The sequence below is a fragment of the Lynx canadensis genome, chromosome D4 (assembly GCF_007474595.2).
Source record: "Lynx canadensis isolate LIC74 chromosome D4, mLynCan4.pri.v2, whole genome shotgun sequence".
Lineage (NCBI taxonomy): Eukaryota > Metazoa > Chordata > Mammalia > Carnivora > Felidae > Lynx > Lynx canadensis.
In genome coordinates, this window is record NC_044315.2 from 55,956,669 (window position 1) to 55,969,888 (window position 13,220).

The following is a 13,220-nucleotide window of genomic DNA, read 5'->3' on the forward strand; positions in this document are numbered from 1 at the left end:
AGAGCCTGCTGTTTTGCCTGCCATCATCTCTCCTCCCTGGGCGTCCAGGGACCAAAGCAGGGGGTTTGAGCTAGAAACTGGAGGATCTGCCAGGCTCCTCTCACCTGTGCATCCCTGCATGTCCTTTTCTTTGTCCATGGCCTTGGCCTGGAGCCAAAGTGAGCAGCAGGCACACAGCCGGTCTAGATATCAGGAGCCCTAGCAAAGGGCTGTAGCCTCTGTTCCCACACACCCACCCTGCCCTCCATCTCCCAGCCTCTAATGCTGAGAGGGGCCCTGCTTGATCCCTCTGCCTTTTTTTTCTCTATGCCTCTGTCTCATCTCTTTTTGCTGCACCATCTACAGCATCCTTTGGGGAAAGCAGTACAAACCACTAGTCCCTCTGTTTTTGATCAACTTCACCATTTTGGAAGGTGGCCAGCCTGTCTTGGTTCTGCAGGCACAAGGCTACAGCTTTTGCATCTCTGGGCAGCACTTCAGGAATACAGACCCGACAGAATGAAAAGGATTCTGAACTTACCACAGGTGACAGATCCTCCCTTCTCCCACTCAAGTCCCAGCTTTCCCAGACTCAGGGTTCATCCACCCTGGTGGACCTGCTCCCATACATTTTATTCTTGCTCTCCATGTCAGGTGCATCTAGGCAAGCTCCCTTGAAAAGCTGGACAAAGCCTCTCTAGTTGTAGAATAGCTCTGACACTGAGCCAACAATAGCCATTCCCAGGACAGACAAAATGTTAACCTGGGGTGGAAGTAGGGGTGCCGGAGGGGCTCGAGTCTTGGGGAGTGTCCAACTTACTGTGCATGCCCCAGGGTGAGCTGATGGACTTTTCCTGCCGTCTCTGGAGAGCAGCTGGGGATCAGGGGAGAGCCTGGCCTTGCTAAGCATCTTGGGATCAGCCTGTATTTGAGCCATACGACGTCTGTGTTGGAGCAAGACAACTTGATGGGGTCTGTGGACAAACTCAGCTCCTGCCAACCAAGACCTGTTGGATGTTTTCTTTCCTGGGCCCAGGGCTGGTCAGCCATATCACTACTTTCTGTTTGTGGGGTGAATATAGGCCCAGGGTGGGGTCCTCCAGTATGTATGGTGGGGAAGGGCTTTCCTGGGAAACCTTGGGAGCTGTTCAGCTCTGTGTCCTTAGCATCAGCATCATACTGCTGGCTACCCACATGTTCCTGGGAGAAGAGAGCAGTCTCTGTGCTCTCGCAGACCCCTCCTAGGTCGGCCTCACTTGTGGGTAGCTTGTCCGGGGGCTGCTGATGGATGGGTGATGGGGACAGAGCTGGAAGACCACCACTAGGCTTATTGTCAGGGGGAGATGATGAGAGCCACAGGTGCCCAGTTGCCGAAGAGATTGGCAGAAGTGCCTTTTGATCATCAGATGACACTGTGTGGTCCACAGCTGGTCCCCCTGTGTCCACTGCCGCTAGACTATGCACAGGCCCATCCTGGGCCAGCTGCTCCAAGGAAAGAGAGCCCTCTTTGTCTGTGTTCTCCAGGAGGGACACAGTGAGGGGTGCCATCACTCCAGAAGCATATTCAGAGCATGTGCCTGATTCCCCTTTAGAGTCGTCGTCTTGGTATGCGTAACTGTTCTTTGCTGTTGGGCTGTCTTGTCTGACTTCTTTCAGAGGTGTACTGACTGTGTCTCTTTGGTCTGGAGATCTTGCAACTGCAACGTGGGATAGTGAGAAAATGAAACCATCTGCCTCCAGGGATGGTGAAGTACCCTCGGCCTGCCCAGGATCCTCACTTCTGAAGGCATTCTGTCTGAGATCAAAGGCTGGGCTGCCACCTCTTTTCTGGCCATATACAAACTCTACCTGTGAGCAGTAAGGCTTCTCTGCCAGGTTGTCTCTGGGAGAAGGTGCTGAGGAGGTAGAGTCCTCCTCTCTGCTCCAGTCCAAAGGTAACTTACTTGGGCTGTGGCCACGATTAAGTGCTGCTCTTCTGTGGCTTGTGGGGTCCCTGGAGTACATCCAGCTTCCAGTTAGACACTTCTCATCACCATCTGTCCTGGGGTTAAAAAGCAGACTTCGCTGCCTTTCAGCCACCTGCTCCTCAGGTCCTTGTTCCCTCTGATGAAGGAAGAATGAACCTTCGCTATTCTCTAGGGTGTTTCTCTGCTTTGTGGTTCTCTGACTGGAGACATGTGAAAAAGAATCTTCACTGAAATCGCTGTCATCAAGGTCCTCAGTTTGGGCTCCATCCTGGCTCTCAGAGTAAGAACAGAAGGGAGGAGGGGTCTCCTTCTGGAGCTGCCCCTCTAGGGGCCTGTACTGGCATAAAAACCTTTCCAGTGGTTGGTACTTTAACTTCTGCTGGAGGAGAGGCGGCTGCTGGAACTGCTGGTGATAAAAGCGCAAATGTTCCTCCCTCTCCTTCTGGTGTGGAGGGATGTCTGTCCAAGCTTCAGAGGCAGACCTGGCAGGTATGCTCCCCTTGCTGCCCTGACTGTATTCTGCCAAGTGGTGGAGGTTGCCAGCGGAGAGCTCAACTCGTGACACAAGCTGCTTCTGCACTGGCTGCACAGTCTGCACTTTCTTGCACTTGGAGGGCAGTTTGCCATGCACCGGGTCTTCTCCTGGGCCAGGGGTCCTGCTTCCCCATCTGCGGGCAGCTTTGTGGCTCATTTGAATTTTCTCAGAGCACAATGAGGCAGACTCTTCTCTTTTTTTGACTGAATGTCCAGACCGTGTGGCTCCCTTCACAGGGCTAGTCTGAATGACCCACTCTTGGTGAAGACTCCCTCTGGATCCACCCCTTTTACTGGGAACTTTAGGTACAGGAGCAAAAGGGATATTGGGTGGGCGGTTTGCCAGAGGATGAGCCTTCCCTCTCGTGGAACCGGGAGCTGCTGTGAATGACTGCTGAAGTCCCAGCTTGACTTTTTTGGGAGAACACTTATCCCCTGGCAGGGCCACAGGGGAGCTCTGGATTCGTTTTGGAGAAGAGTTTCCAGAGGTCCGATTTCGACTGGTAGCTGAAGCACAACACTTAATGCCTTTCTTTAGTTCTTTGACCCTGTAAATTACCATTTTATGTTAAATGTGTATTCCTGTATGCTCCTTAATTCCTTTTCTATATTTTTCAAAAACGAAACAAAAAGTCTTACAAAAAAGACAAGTGTATTCTCTGAGGATATAAGCATATACCTAGCATTCTATGATCAGAAGTTTTGGAAATCACCTCAGTCCCATGGGATAGGCCAGAGGAGCTGGTCTTGGAACTGCACTACATCCATGTAGGGCCCATGCTGTACTTCTTGAAGGTGGACCAACTCAGGAGCCTGGTGTCTACCACTCACCTGCCCACTTTTCCTGCAGCCCATCTCCTTTCAGGCTTCTCTAAGAAAATGAATTCCCTCAAACTTGCTAGAACTCAGGAAGCAAAACCTTCTGGAAATAAGCAGGCTGTGCTAATTCCACTAAAGGAAAAGTGACCTGTCTATTCCTAGGGTTTCTCAACCTTAGCATAGTGGTATTTGGAAAACGAGATAATTCTTTGTTGTGGGGAACTGTCCTGTGTTGTGCCCTATGGGATGTTTAGCAGCATCCTTGGCTTCCACCTACTAAACGTCAGAAGCACTTCTAAGTCATGACAATCAAAAATGTCTGTAGACATTGCTAAATGTCCCGTGGGAGGCAAAGTTGCCTCCTAGGTAGAGAAATAGAGAACCATGCTCTATTCCACATGGGAATTTTAGAGAAGATGGAAAAGCCAGAATTAGGTCTCTGCTAGGATTTAGTTGTCAAGTTCAGTCTCTTACTCTGTGATATTTAAAAAACACTGTAGGAATTTAGAATTACAAGGTGACATCAAGTAAAAATGTGACTCTCCAGTAGTTTGTAGATTCTTCATTAAAATCCCTTAGGAGGTGGGGTGTCCAGCTGGCTCATTCGGTGGAGCATGCGACTCTTGATATCAGGGTCATGAGTTCAAGCCCCACGTTGGGCATGGAGCCTACTTAATTAAAAAGATATATTTAAAAATCCTCTAGAGGGGCGCCTGGGTGGCTCTCAGTTGGTTAAGCGGCCGACTTCAGCTCAGGTTGTGATCTCATGGTTTGTGAGTTCCAGCCCCGCATCGGGCTCTGTGCTGACAGCTCAGAGCCTGGAGCCTGTTTCAGATTCTGTGTCTCCCTCTCTCTGATCCTCCCCTGTTCATGCTCTGTCTCTCCCTGTCTCAAAAATAAATAAAACGTTAAAAACAAAGAGTGTTTCTTTATTAAAAAAAAAAAAAAATCCTCTAGAAGGCAGTACTACTTCTACTTGGGGCCTCCCATAAAATGTCTCTTCCATTATTTTAAGTTTATCCATTTATTTTGAGAGAGGCCGAGAACATGAGTGGGGGAGGGGCAGAGACAGAGGACTCCGCACTGCCAGCACAGAGCCTGATGGAGGGCTTGAACCCATGAACTGTGAGATCATGACCCGCGCTGAAACCAAAAGTCAGATGATTTAACTGACTGAGCCACCCAGGTGCCCCTCCATTGTTTTGGTTTTAATCCAATCATTACTGGTAGCCAAATGACACCTGGTCATTTCTGAAAACCAAGATCGTAAGTCTGACACTGAGACTTCATTTAAATCTTACCTTTAAGTCTGAGAGCCAAGGAAGACAGGCAACATAGCTAAGCAAAGAGATGTAGGATGTGACTAAAGACACACGAATTGTATCCATGGGCCTTTGTTTAGGTGTTGCAGTAGGACATATAAGCAACGGGCTGAGAGGTGCCATGGTAAGTCTAGATGGTTCCATATTACTTCCTATTATAAAAATCTTAAATATTTTAGTTTAATTAAGAGAGAAACATCAAAATTTCTCACTAGGAGTCACAGTAAATAACTATAGACAGCTGAGTGCCAGAAGGAATCCTACAGGTAATTTGGTCATTGATGCTAACTGCTTCTAGTGTACTTTTCATGTCACCAACATCACAACTATCAGTGAGCTCTTCTGATACATCTATTAGAACTATGGAACTTTATTTCTGGACTACTTAGCAACATTCTTCTAGGCCTCATTTAAGCACATAAAATAAATAGCTTTCATTTATTTTTTTATTTTGAGAGAGAGAGAGAGAGAGAGCGAGCGAGCACATTGAGTGAGGGGCAGAGGTAGAGAGAGAATCCCAAGCCCCCTCCTTGCTCTCAGCACGTAGCCTGACTCAGGGCTCTGTTTTATGAAATGTGAGATCATGACCTCAGCTCAAATCTGAGTTGGATGCTTAACCAACTGAGCCACCCAGGTGCTCCTCATTTATTTTCAGTAATGTATTAGACTGCTTCAAATGAAGCGAATTCTATTATACTTTTTCCATTCTCTTTAAAGCCAAAATTATTTCAAATAATTTTGCAATTATACTTAATACATCCCCTATGAGAAAGGGTTATTTTCATCTTCCTTTACTGAGTCACTAAGTGAGGAGATGGTCTTGTTCTCTGCTTCTAGTGATGAAGTTATTAGTCTAAGCAATTGATAACAATGTCTATGATTTGGAGAGTGAGTGGGGTTATGAAACAAGTTCAGCTTACTGTTAATAACTGTTGAAGCTGGGTAATGGATACATGGGGGTAAAGAATTTCCAGCCATACTGGGTTTTTGGAAACAAGTTTGGATCATCTCATATCTTCTATCTGATCTCAGTTCATGAAGTAGCCTTTCCTCTAGCAGTGCTAGTGAGCAAGCATTAGGAAATCATGCAATAAAAGAAACCTATTTTGGGGACCTATTAGTATTACCATTGGTTAAATTAACACATAAATTAAATTAACATATTGAGTAGTCACTGTGTGCCCAGCATGTTGGTAAGCCCTTCACACATATTATCCTCACTGATTCCATGTAACTGTTGTTAAGATGTAGATGCTAATATTCCCTGTCGGATAAGGAAACTGGACCCAAAACTTATGCCCAAGACCACTCAGCTATTTTGAGGCAGAAGTAGGATATTGGCCCAGATAGTCTGGACTCCAGAGCTCTTGTAACCACTGTGTCAAGTATCTCTCCTATCTAAATAAGATGGTACACAGAGTGCCTCACCCTGACACCCAGGAAGAGTTCCTCCTTTCATTCACAAATATTTATTGTGCGTCTACCAGGTAAAGCACTGTCTGAGCAATAGATACGGTAGAGAAAAAGATAAGGTTTCCTGTTTTCATTGAACTTAAATAATACCTCACTTTTCCTTCCCAATGAATTTCATAAAATGCCATGGATACTAAAGATTCCTCAACAGTAGTAAAAAAAAAAAAAAAAAAGAAAAAGAAAAGAAAAGCTTTCCCTCAAATAGTTTGTTAACCTTGGAGAGGAGACAGCTTCTGGGAGACCACAGAAAAAGATGTAAGACAGGACCAAGCAGCAAAGCAGCCAGAGGAAAGAATGGAAATGGTAGCGTCTTCATCCATGGTAGGAAACATATGTGACCACAGAGTAAGACATGGGGTGGGGTTGGGGGGACCCTGGCAGATATCAAAGTCACCCCAAATATATAGTCAAAGGTGCTGGCTTTACCACCAATTCCCAATGAGCCCTTTTAAAGTTCCTGCCCTTCTCTGGGCTCAATTTATCCTTCTGTAACATGTTATATCTGGGTTGCTCTCTTCTGGACCTACAAAGTTCCAAGTGTCTCTGCTTTGACAAGTAACATGTATTCTATCCCTTACTATTAGGGCTGAGGCTAGCAGGAAGAAAACCTTGAGCCTTCAACTCCAAAGAAATTTCATTTCCCAATAGCCATTTAAAAATCACCAATGGAGTTGTCTCCTGAACTGGGGAACGTGTCCTCTTCCTCTTGTCACATTCACACTTGTAAAATGGCAAGGCCTACCAGGTCACATTCTTCAAATTACCAACTGCACATTCCCCTTCAGTACTAGGATCACTGCCTCAAGAACAGGCTTCTGGAGCTCAAGATCAGACCCCTATGTGTGTATGAGACCTGTACACACGACCTGCTACCTGAGAGCAACTCACCGGTCAGCATAACGCAAGGTATTCAGAGTGTGTTCAGTGGCCACGTGGCTTGGCGAGATGTTGGCAATCATGCATGTTTTGGCATCACCGATGAAAGAATCCTTCAGGACCTGTCCAAAACAGAAGTCAAGTCAACGAAGTCAACTAACAAGGGGCATATTGACTACTTATTGTGGGCAGGACACTGGGCCATAGCTCCCCATCCCCTACAAAAAGGCAGTTTACAAAGAAGAAATACAAATGACCAACCATGTTAAAAAAAAAAAAAAAAAAAAAAAGGTACTCACTTCACCACCAAAGAAATACAAACAAGCCATTAAAAATACTAATATTTTTCACCCATAAGATTAAGACTCATGATGCCTGCCCTAGTGAGGGTCCAGGGAAATGGGTACTTTTCTACATTGCTACACTACTCATGTAGCATGTACCATGAAATGGTACTTCCTTTTGGGAAGGCAGTTTGGCAATATGCATGAAAACATAAAAAAAGTGCACACTTCCAGAATGTTATCCTAAAGAGAACTGTTCAATTAAAAAAAAAAAAAAAAAAAAAAAAAAAAAATATATATATATATATATATATATATATATATAGGATATGCATTACAACATAATAATAAAAATTGGAAAATCTAGGCATTTTTAAGTAGGGAACAAATCGTTAACTGAATATAATACAACCATTAAAAATAATTATGTGGGGCACTTGGGTGGCTCAGTTGCTTAAGCTTCTAACTCTTGATTTTGGCTCAGGTCATGATCTCACAGTTTGTGAGATCGAGCCTCATGCCGGGCTCTGTGCTGTCAGTACTGAGCCTGCTTGGAATTCTCTCTTCCCACCCCCCTGCCTCTCTGCCCCGTCCCTGCTCGTGCTTGCACTCTCTCTCTCAAAAATAAATGATTAAAAAATTATGTATAGCTGTACTTAGGTACACAGGAAGATCTAAAACTTAATCTGAGTGAAAAGGCATATTACTCCATAACTATGTAAGTAGATCTACATGTAGATATATGGACAGAGAAATGTCTGGAAGGATGTCCACCAAAACATAGCAGTGATTATCACTGGGAGGTGGGATTTTCTGGTACCTCCTACCATCTTCTTTGTACTTGTATATATGGTCTGAATCACTATTATTATTTAAAGATTTTGTTTGTAAATAACCTCTACACCCAACATGGGGCTTGAACCCACAACCCTGAGATCAAGAGTCACATGCTCTACCAGCTGAGCCAGCCAGGTACCCCTGAATTATTTAATTAAGTAGGAACACATTTTCTGGGGATGGTGAACTTGTTTTAAAAAATAACAGAGCCAAGGGGCACCTGGGTGGCTCAGTGAGTTAAGCATCTGGTTTCAGCTCAGGTTATGATCTCACAGGACGTGAGTTCGAGCCCCATGTTGGGTTCTGTGCTGACAGCTCAGAGCTTGGATCCTGCTTCAGATTCTGTGTCCTCCTCTCTCTCTGCCCCTCCCCTGCTCACATGGTCTCTTTCTCTCTCAAAAATAAACATTAAAAAAAAAAATAACAGAACTAATGTCAGAATCACCCATAAGAAAGGTTTTCTAAGTTTCTGGCTGAAATGTTTGAGAAGACATCATCTAACCAGTTCCGACTACTAAGGAGTTATGTTATAGGTTCTGCTACAGGCCCCGTGGAGCCATTAGGATAGCTGCACAGACTGAAAACCTCTCCCAAAATACAAAGATCTCATAAACTGCCTTCTACCCTAGTCCATTCTCCACTGGGCACAGGACTTGGTGCAGAAGGGAATCAGAAGCACCCATAACTGCCTTCACAGCAGTTTATATGTAGGTAGACCCCTCCATGGGCCACTTTTCTATAGCTATTACAATGCTGACTTACTAGCATTTTCTGTTAATAAAGCACAGTTTCATGACAGAAAAATGGAGGAAAAAATTACCTATAGTTTTAACACTCAGAATAATCAGTTGACACATGCAGAATTTTTTTGTGTAGTTTTTGTCTCATAACATATTTTTATACTATAGATCTTGGTCATCTTTCCTATCAGAACCTGTCAAAAATCTAGCTCATCCGGGGCACCTGGCTGGCTCAGTTGGTAGAGCATGTGACTCTTGATTTCAGGGTTTTAAGTTCAAGCCCCATGTTGGATATAGACATTACTTAAAAATAATTTATTTTTTATTTTTTTTTTTTTAAGAGAGACAGCACACGCACACATGTGAACAGGGGAGAGGAGGAGAAGGAGAGATACAATCTTAAGCAGGCTCCACACTCAGTGCAGAGCCCGATGCGGGGCTTGATCCCACAACCCTGGGATCATGACCTGAACTGAAATCAAGAGTCAGACATTCAAGTGACTGAGCCACCCAGGCGCCCCAAAATAAACTCTTCAAAAATACATCTATCTCATTCTTTTTAACTCCAGCTGTTATTTTTTATCTTGAAACACTAGTCTAAGTCTTACAGCTAAGAAAGTACTTAGTACAACTACACCAACCTCCCTTCAAAGGCTCAAGAGACTCCACTAAATAAAAAATATTTCTTTATATTAGAAATTGGCAAAAAGCTGTTGAGTAATGACCAGAAGAGCACCAATGCCCTGAAAATGCCCAGCTGCCTCCCACCACAGGCATCTCTGCCTGAGGATGCCCCTCTCTAGAATGGGCATCCTGGAATGAGCCCATTCCAGGCTCCTGGAAAGAATGAGCTCCTGGAAAGAATGTGACCCTTTCCTTCCCTGGACCCCCAAGCTTAGCATCATGCATTGCTGGCAGTGGATGCTTTGCTGAATGAACAAATGAATGAAAGAACAAGTGAGAACAAACTCAAAGCTCACATTTAACTTTACCTGAGTTAATTTGCTTTGCCTGAAGGGAGTGTGGCTGTGTTCCTGATCCAATGCTCGGATACATTCCTTCAGCTGCAGAGTAGCATAACAACAAACACATCATATATCACATGCAAAGAGAGAGTTAACAGATCAGACTTTTCTTAAATAAGCCACACTCAGGCAATCCTCCAAAAGGAAGTCAAATGCCCTGGTAATGTCTTGTCCAACAAGAAGAATCAAGCTAGACTGGGAAACAACATCCTGTGCTGTGTCTAGTTAAGGGCCACCCAACATAAAGGCTGTGATCCTAGAATTAGCCCTGATAGCAGGGAACAGACAAACCAGGTAACTTCCCACAAGGCCCAGAGTCCAAGCTTATGTGGTGGCAGTTCTGGCTTGCCACCTCCCTTTTTCTCATCTCCTCTTATACTATTATCAGCTATGGATGTGCTGAAGTAGAGAGAGTATCTACTTGACTCCCTCAACCTCCCTGCTCCCACATGCATACCTATAGGTGTAGATTCAAGTGTAGACTCAGATAAAAGTTTTCTGAGTGGGACAGAAGAAATTCTAGAGTCAGAGCTGGAAAGGAACTGGGAAATCACCTAAGTCTACCTTCTCATTTTATTTTTTACCTTCTTATTTTAAAAAGGCAGGGACTGTGTCCCAAAGGCAAGGACGTATCACTTGCTCCTAGACATAAGCCCCTCAAAAAAGTGCACATTTGAACATCACTAGCGCTCAGAGATCCACATATGTAGACCTCCAGGGGTACCATGCTCATCAGAAAGAACAGAACAGCAAGGGCGAGGGGAACAGGAGGAGGGAGAAGAGATCTCCTATTTCTGAGTCATGTATCTAGGTTAAAATAAAGTAAATGTAAAGGAAGGGAGGAAAGAGGATGGAAGGAATCCTTGGAAGTACCCATGCTGGAGTTCACCAAGAACAGGTAATTAGCCTTGAGAGTTTGCTATGGCTGTTCTTAGTGGCAAATATTGAGGTCCACAGCTAACTCCTCTCTATCCAAAAAGCTGCAGTATATAAGAGGGAACAAGTATCCTCCACTTTTTGAAAGTTCAGGTTATGCCATTTCACTTTTATAAAAGGCCTACATTAGTACCTGTCCGTGCTAACTAAAAGAAATTTAAAGAGGATTTTCACTTTTATTTTAAAAGGTGAAAAGTAAGGGCCCCTGGATGGTTCAGTCAGTTGAGCGTCTGACTTCGGTTCAGGTCATGATCTCACAGTTTGAGTTCAAGCCCTGTGTCGGGCTCTTGTGCTGACAGCTTGGAGCCTGGAGCTGCTTCAGATTCTGTCTCCCTCTCTCTCTGCTCCTCCCCCACCCATGCTCACACGCGCTTTCTCTCTCTCTCTCTAAAATAAACATTAAAAAGGTGAAAAGTAAAAATAGTATTCAGCGTTTATTCTGCAACAAGCCTTTACAGGTGCAGTGCGTGTACCCTGAGCGGCAAGAGTGGTACCATCCAACTGCTTCCCAGGGAAGTACATTCAACATCTCAGAACTGTATCTCCATCTGTGTTTTATTTATTTAATTTAATCAACTAACTTAGTATTGAGAGAGAGTGAGCGGGCGGGGGAGGGGCAGAGATGGGTAGAGAGAGAATCCCACGCAGGCTCTGTGCTGTCAGCGTAGAGACCAACACAGGGCTGGAATTCAAAAGCTGTGAGATCATAACCTGATCTGAAATCAAGAGTTGGATGCTTAACCAATTGAGGCACCCAGGTGCCCCTTATCTTTTAATAGTTTTTTTTTTTTTTTTTTAAGTAAACTCTAAGCCCAATGTGGGCCTTGAACTCACAACCCCAAGATCAAGAGTCACATGCTCCACTGACTAAGCCAGCTAGGCTCCTCCATCTGTGCTTTATTTTGATTTAGTTTGTACACCCATTAGCAAGATGTATCTTAAGGTATCAGAAAAGCCGAAGACAGGCTATTTTTGGCATTTTGGGAATGCACACACTTTTCCCATATAAATTAATGGTAATCACTTCTTTGCCTTATGCCATTTTGGCTTACAAAAGGTTTCATGGGAAAATTCTATTTTCAGATAGAGAAACCTATATAAGGGAATTTCCTCTTTTATTACAAATACCCCAAACCTGAGCACTAGGACAGTTCTCCAAAAGGGACAAACAGGTAGCCAAATCCTGCCCCTGAGTTACACCTGCCCCTTACATACTCAAATCCAAGTGTGGCCACCAATCCCTATGAGTCCTTGAGTCCCTTTAGCCCTGTTGAATCAGAATGGGAAGTATACTTTATTAAACTTATTAAGGGAGAACTAAGGGGAATACCCAAGAAGAAAATAAGGTGTACCTTTGTGCACCTTACAAAGCACACGATTTTTAAAAATTTTTTTTAAATGTTTATTTATTTTTGAGAGAGAGAGAGTGCAAAAAGGGGAAGGGCAGAGAGAGGGAGACACAGAATCTGAAGCAGGCTCCAAGCTGTCAACACAGCCCGACACGGGGCTTGAACCCACAGACCGCGAGATCATGACCTGAACCCAAGACGGATGCTTACCCGACTCGAGTCTCCCAGGCACCCCAAGATTTTTTTAATAAATATTCTTAAAATTTTTATTTATTTTTTTAAATTTTATTTTTTTAGAGAAAAAGAGAGAGCACAAGCAGGAGAGAGGGACAGAGGTAGAGAGAGAAAGCCTCAAGTAGGCTCCAGGCCCAGTGCAAAGCCTGATGTGGGGCTTGATCCCATGACCCTAGGATCATGACCTGAGTTGAAAATAAGAGTCAGATGCTCAACTAACTGAACCCCCTGGAGCCCCACAAAGCACAAGATTATGATGCTGTTTTTGAAGGCTTGTTTCTAGGCTCCTTTGCATGCTACTGACCTTGTGAGATAGACATAGTCCAGTCTCAAGAGGTTGTATGACTTCACATGGACTTCTTCCCAGGTTTTATACTTGATTCCTGGACCATAATTTTACATATGAGAATCACAGATTTGTAGCTAGAGAATATGGACCCCTGGCCAGTTCACTTAATCCATCTGAATCTTAGAAACTTAACCTGTAAATGCTATTGGTTCTGGGGCTCCTTTGAGAAATAGTTGATTACAGGGCTAGGGCAGGGAAAGCATAAAGATGAATGTGTGACTTCTTATAAGGCCAAAAGGCAAGGATATGCTCAAAAATGATGGGGGATGAGGAGCCTGGGTGGCTCAGTCAGAGCCTGAGACTTCGCCTCAGGTCATGATCTCACGGTTTGTGAGCTCGAGCCCCGTGTCAGGTTCTCTGCTGTCAGCCCAGAGCCTACTTCAGATCCTCTGTCCCTCTCTCTCTCTGCCCCCTCCCCTGCTTGTGCTCTCTCTCCCTCTCTCAAAATACATAAACAACAACAAAAAATGATGAGGGCATATATATCAAAATGATA

General features: G+C 44.3%; 1 protein-coding gene and 1 non-coding gene across 2 annotated transcripts in view; both read right to left on the bottom strand.

Annotated features, from left to right (window-relative positions):
- Positions 1-13,220, bottom strand: part of KIF24 (kinesin family member 24) — a 50,434-nt gene that overhangs the window by 3,219 nt on the left and 33,995 nt on the right. Inside the window, exons 8-10 of the mRNA XM_032595670.1 lie at positions 9,824-9,895; positions 6,983-7,092; positions 800-3,028 (exon numbers count right to left, since the gene is read on the bottom strand). Coding sequence (XP_032451561.1) covers positions 800-3,028; positions 6,983-7,092; positions 9,824-9,895 — 2,411 coding nt within the window. The remainder of the gene's footprint in view (positions 1-799; positions 3,029-6,982; positions 7,093-9,823; positions 9,896-13,220) is intronic.
- On the bottom strand, positions 8,156-8,228 carry TRNAK-CUU. Its single transcript has one exon. It is a non-coding gene; the product is annotated as a tRNA-Lys (tRNA).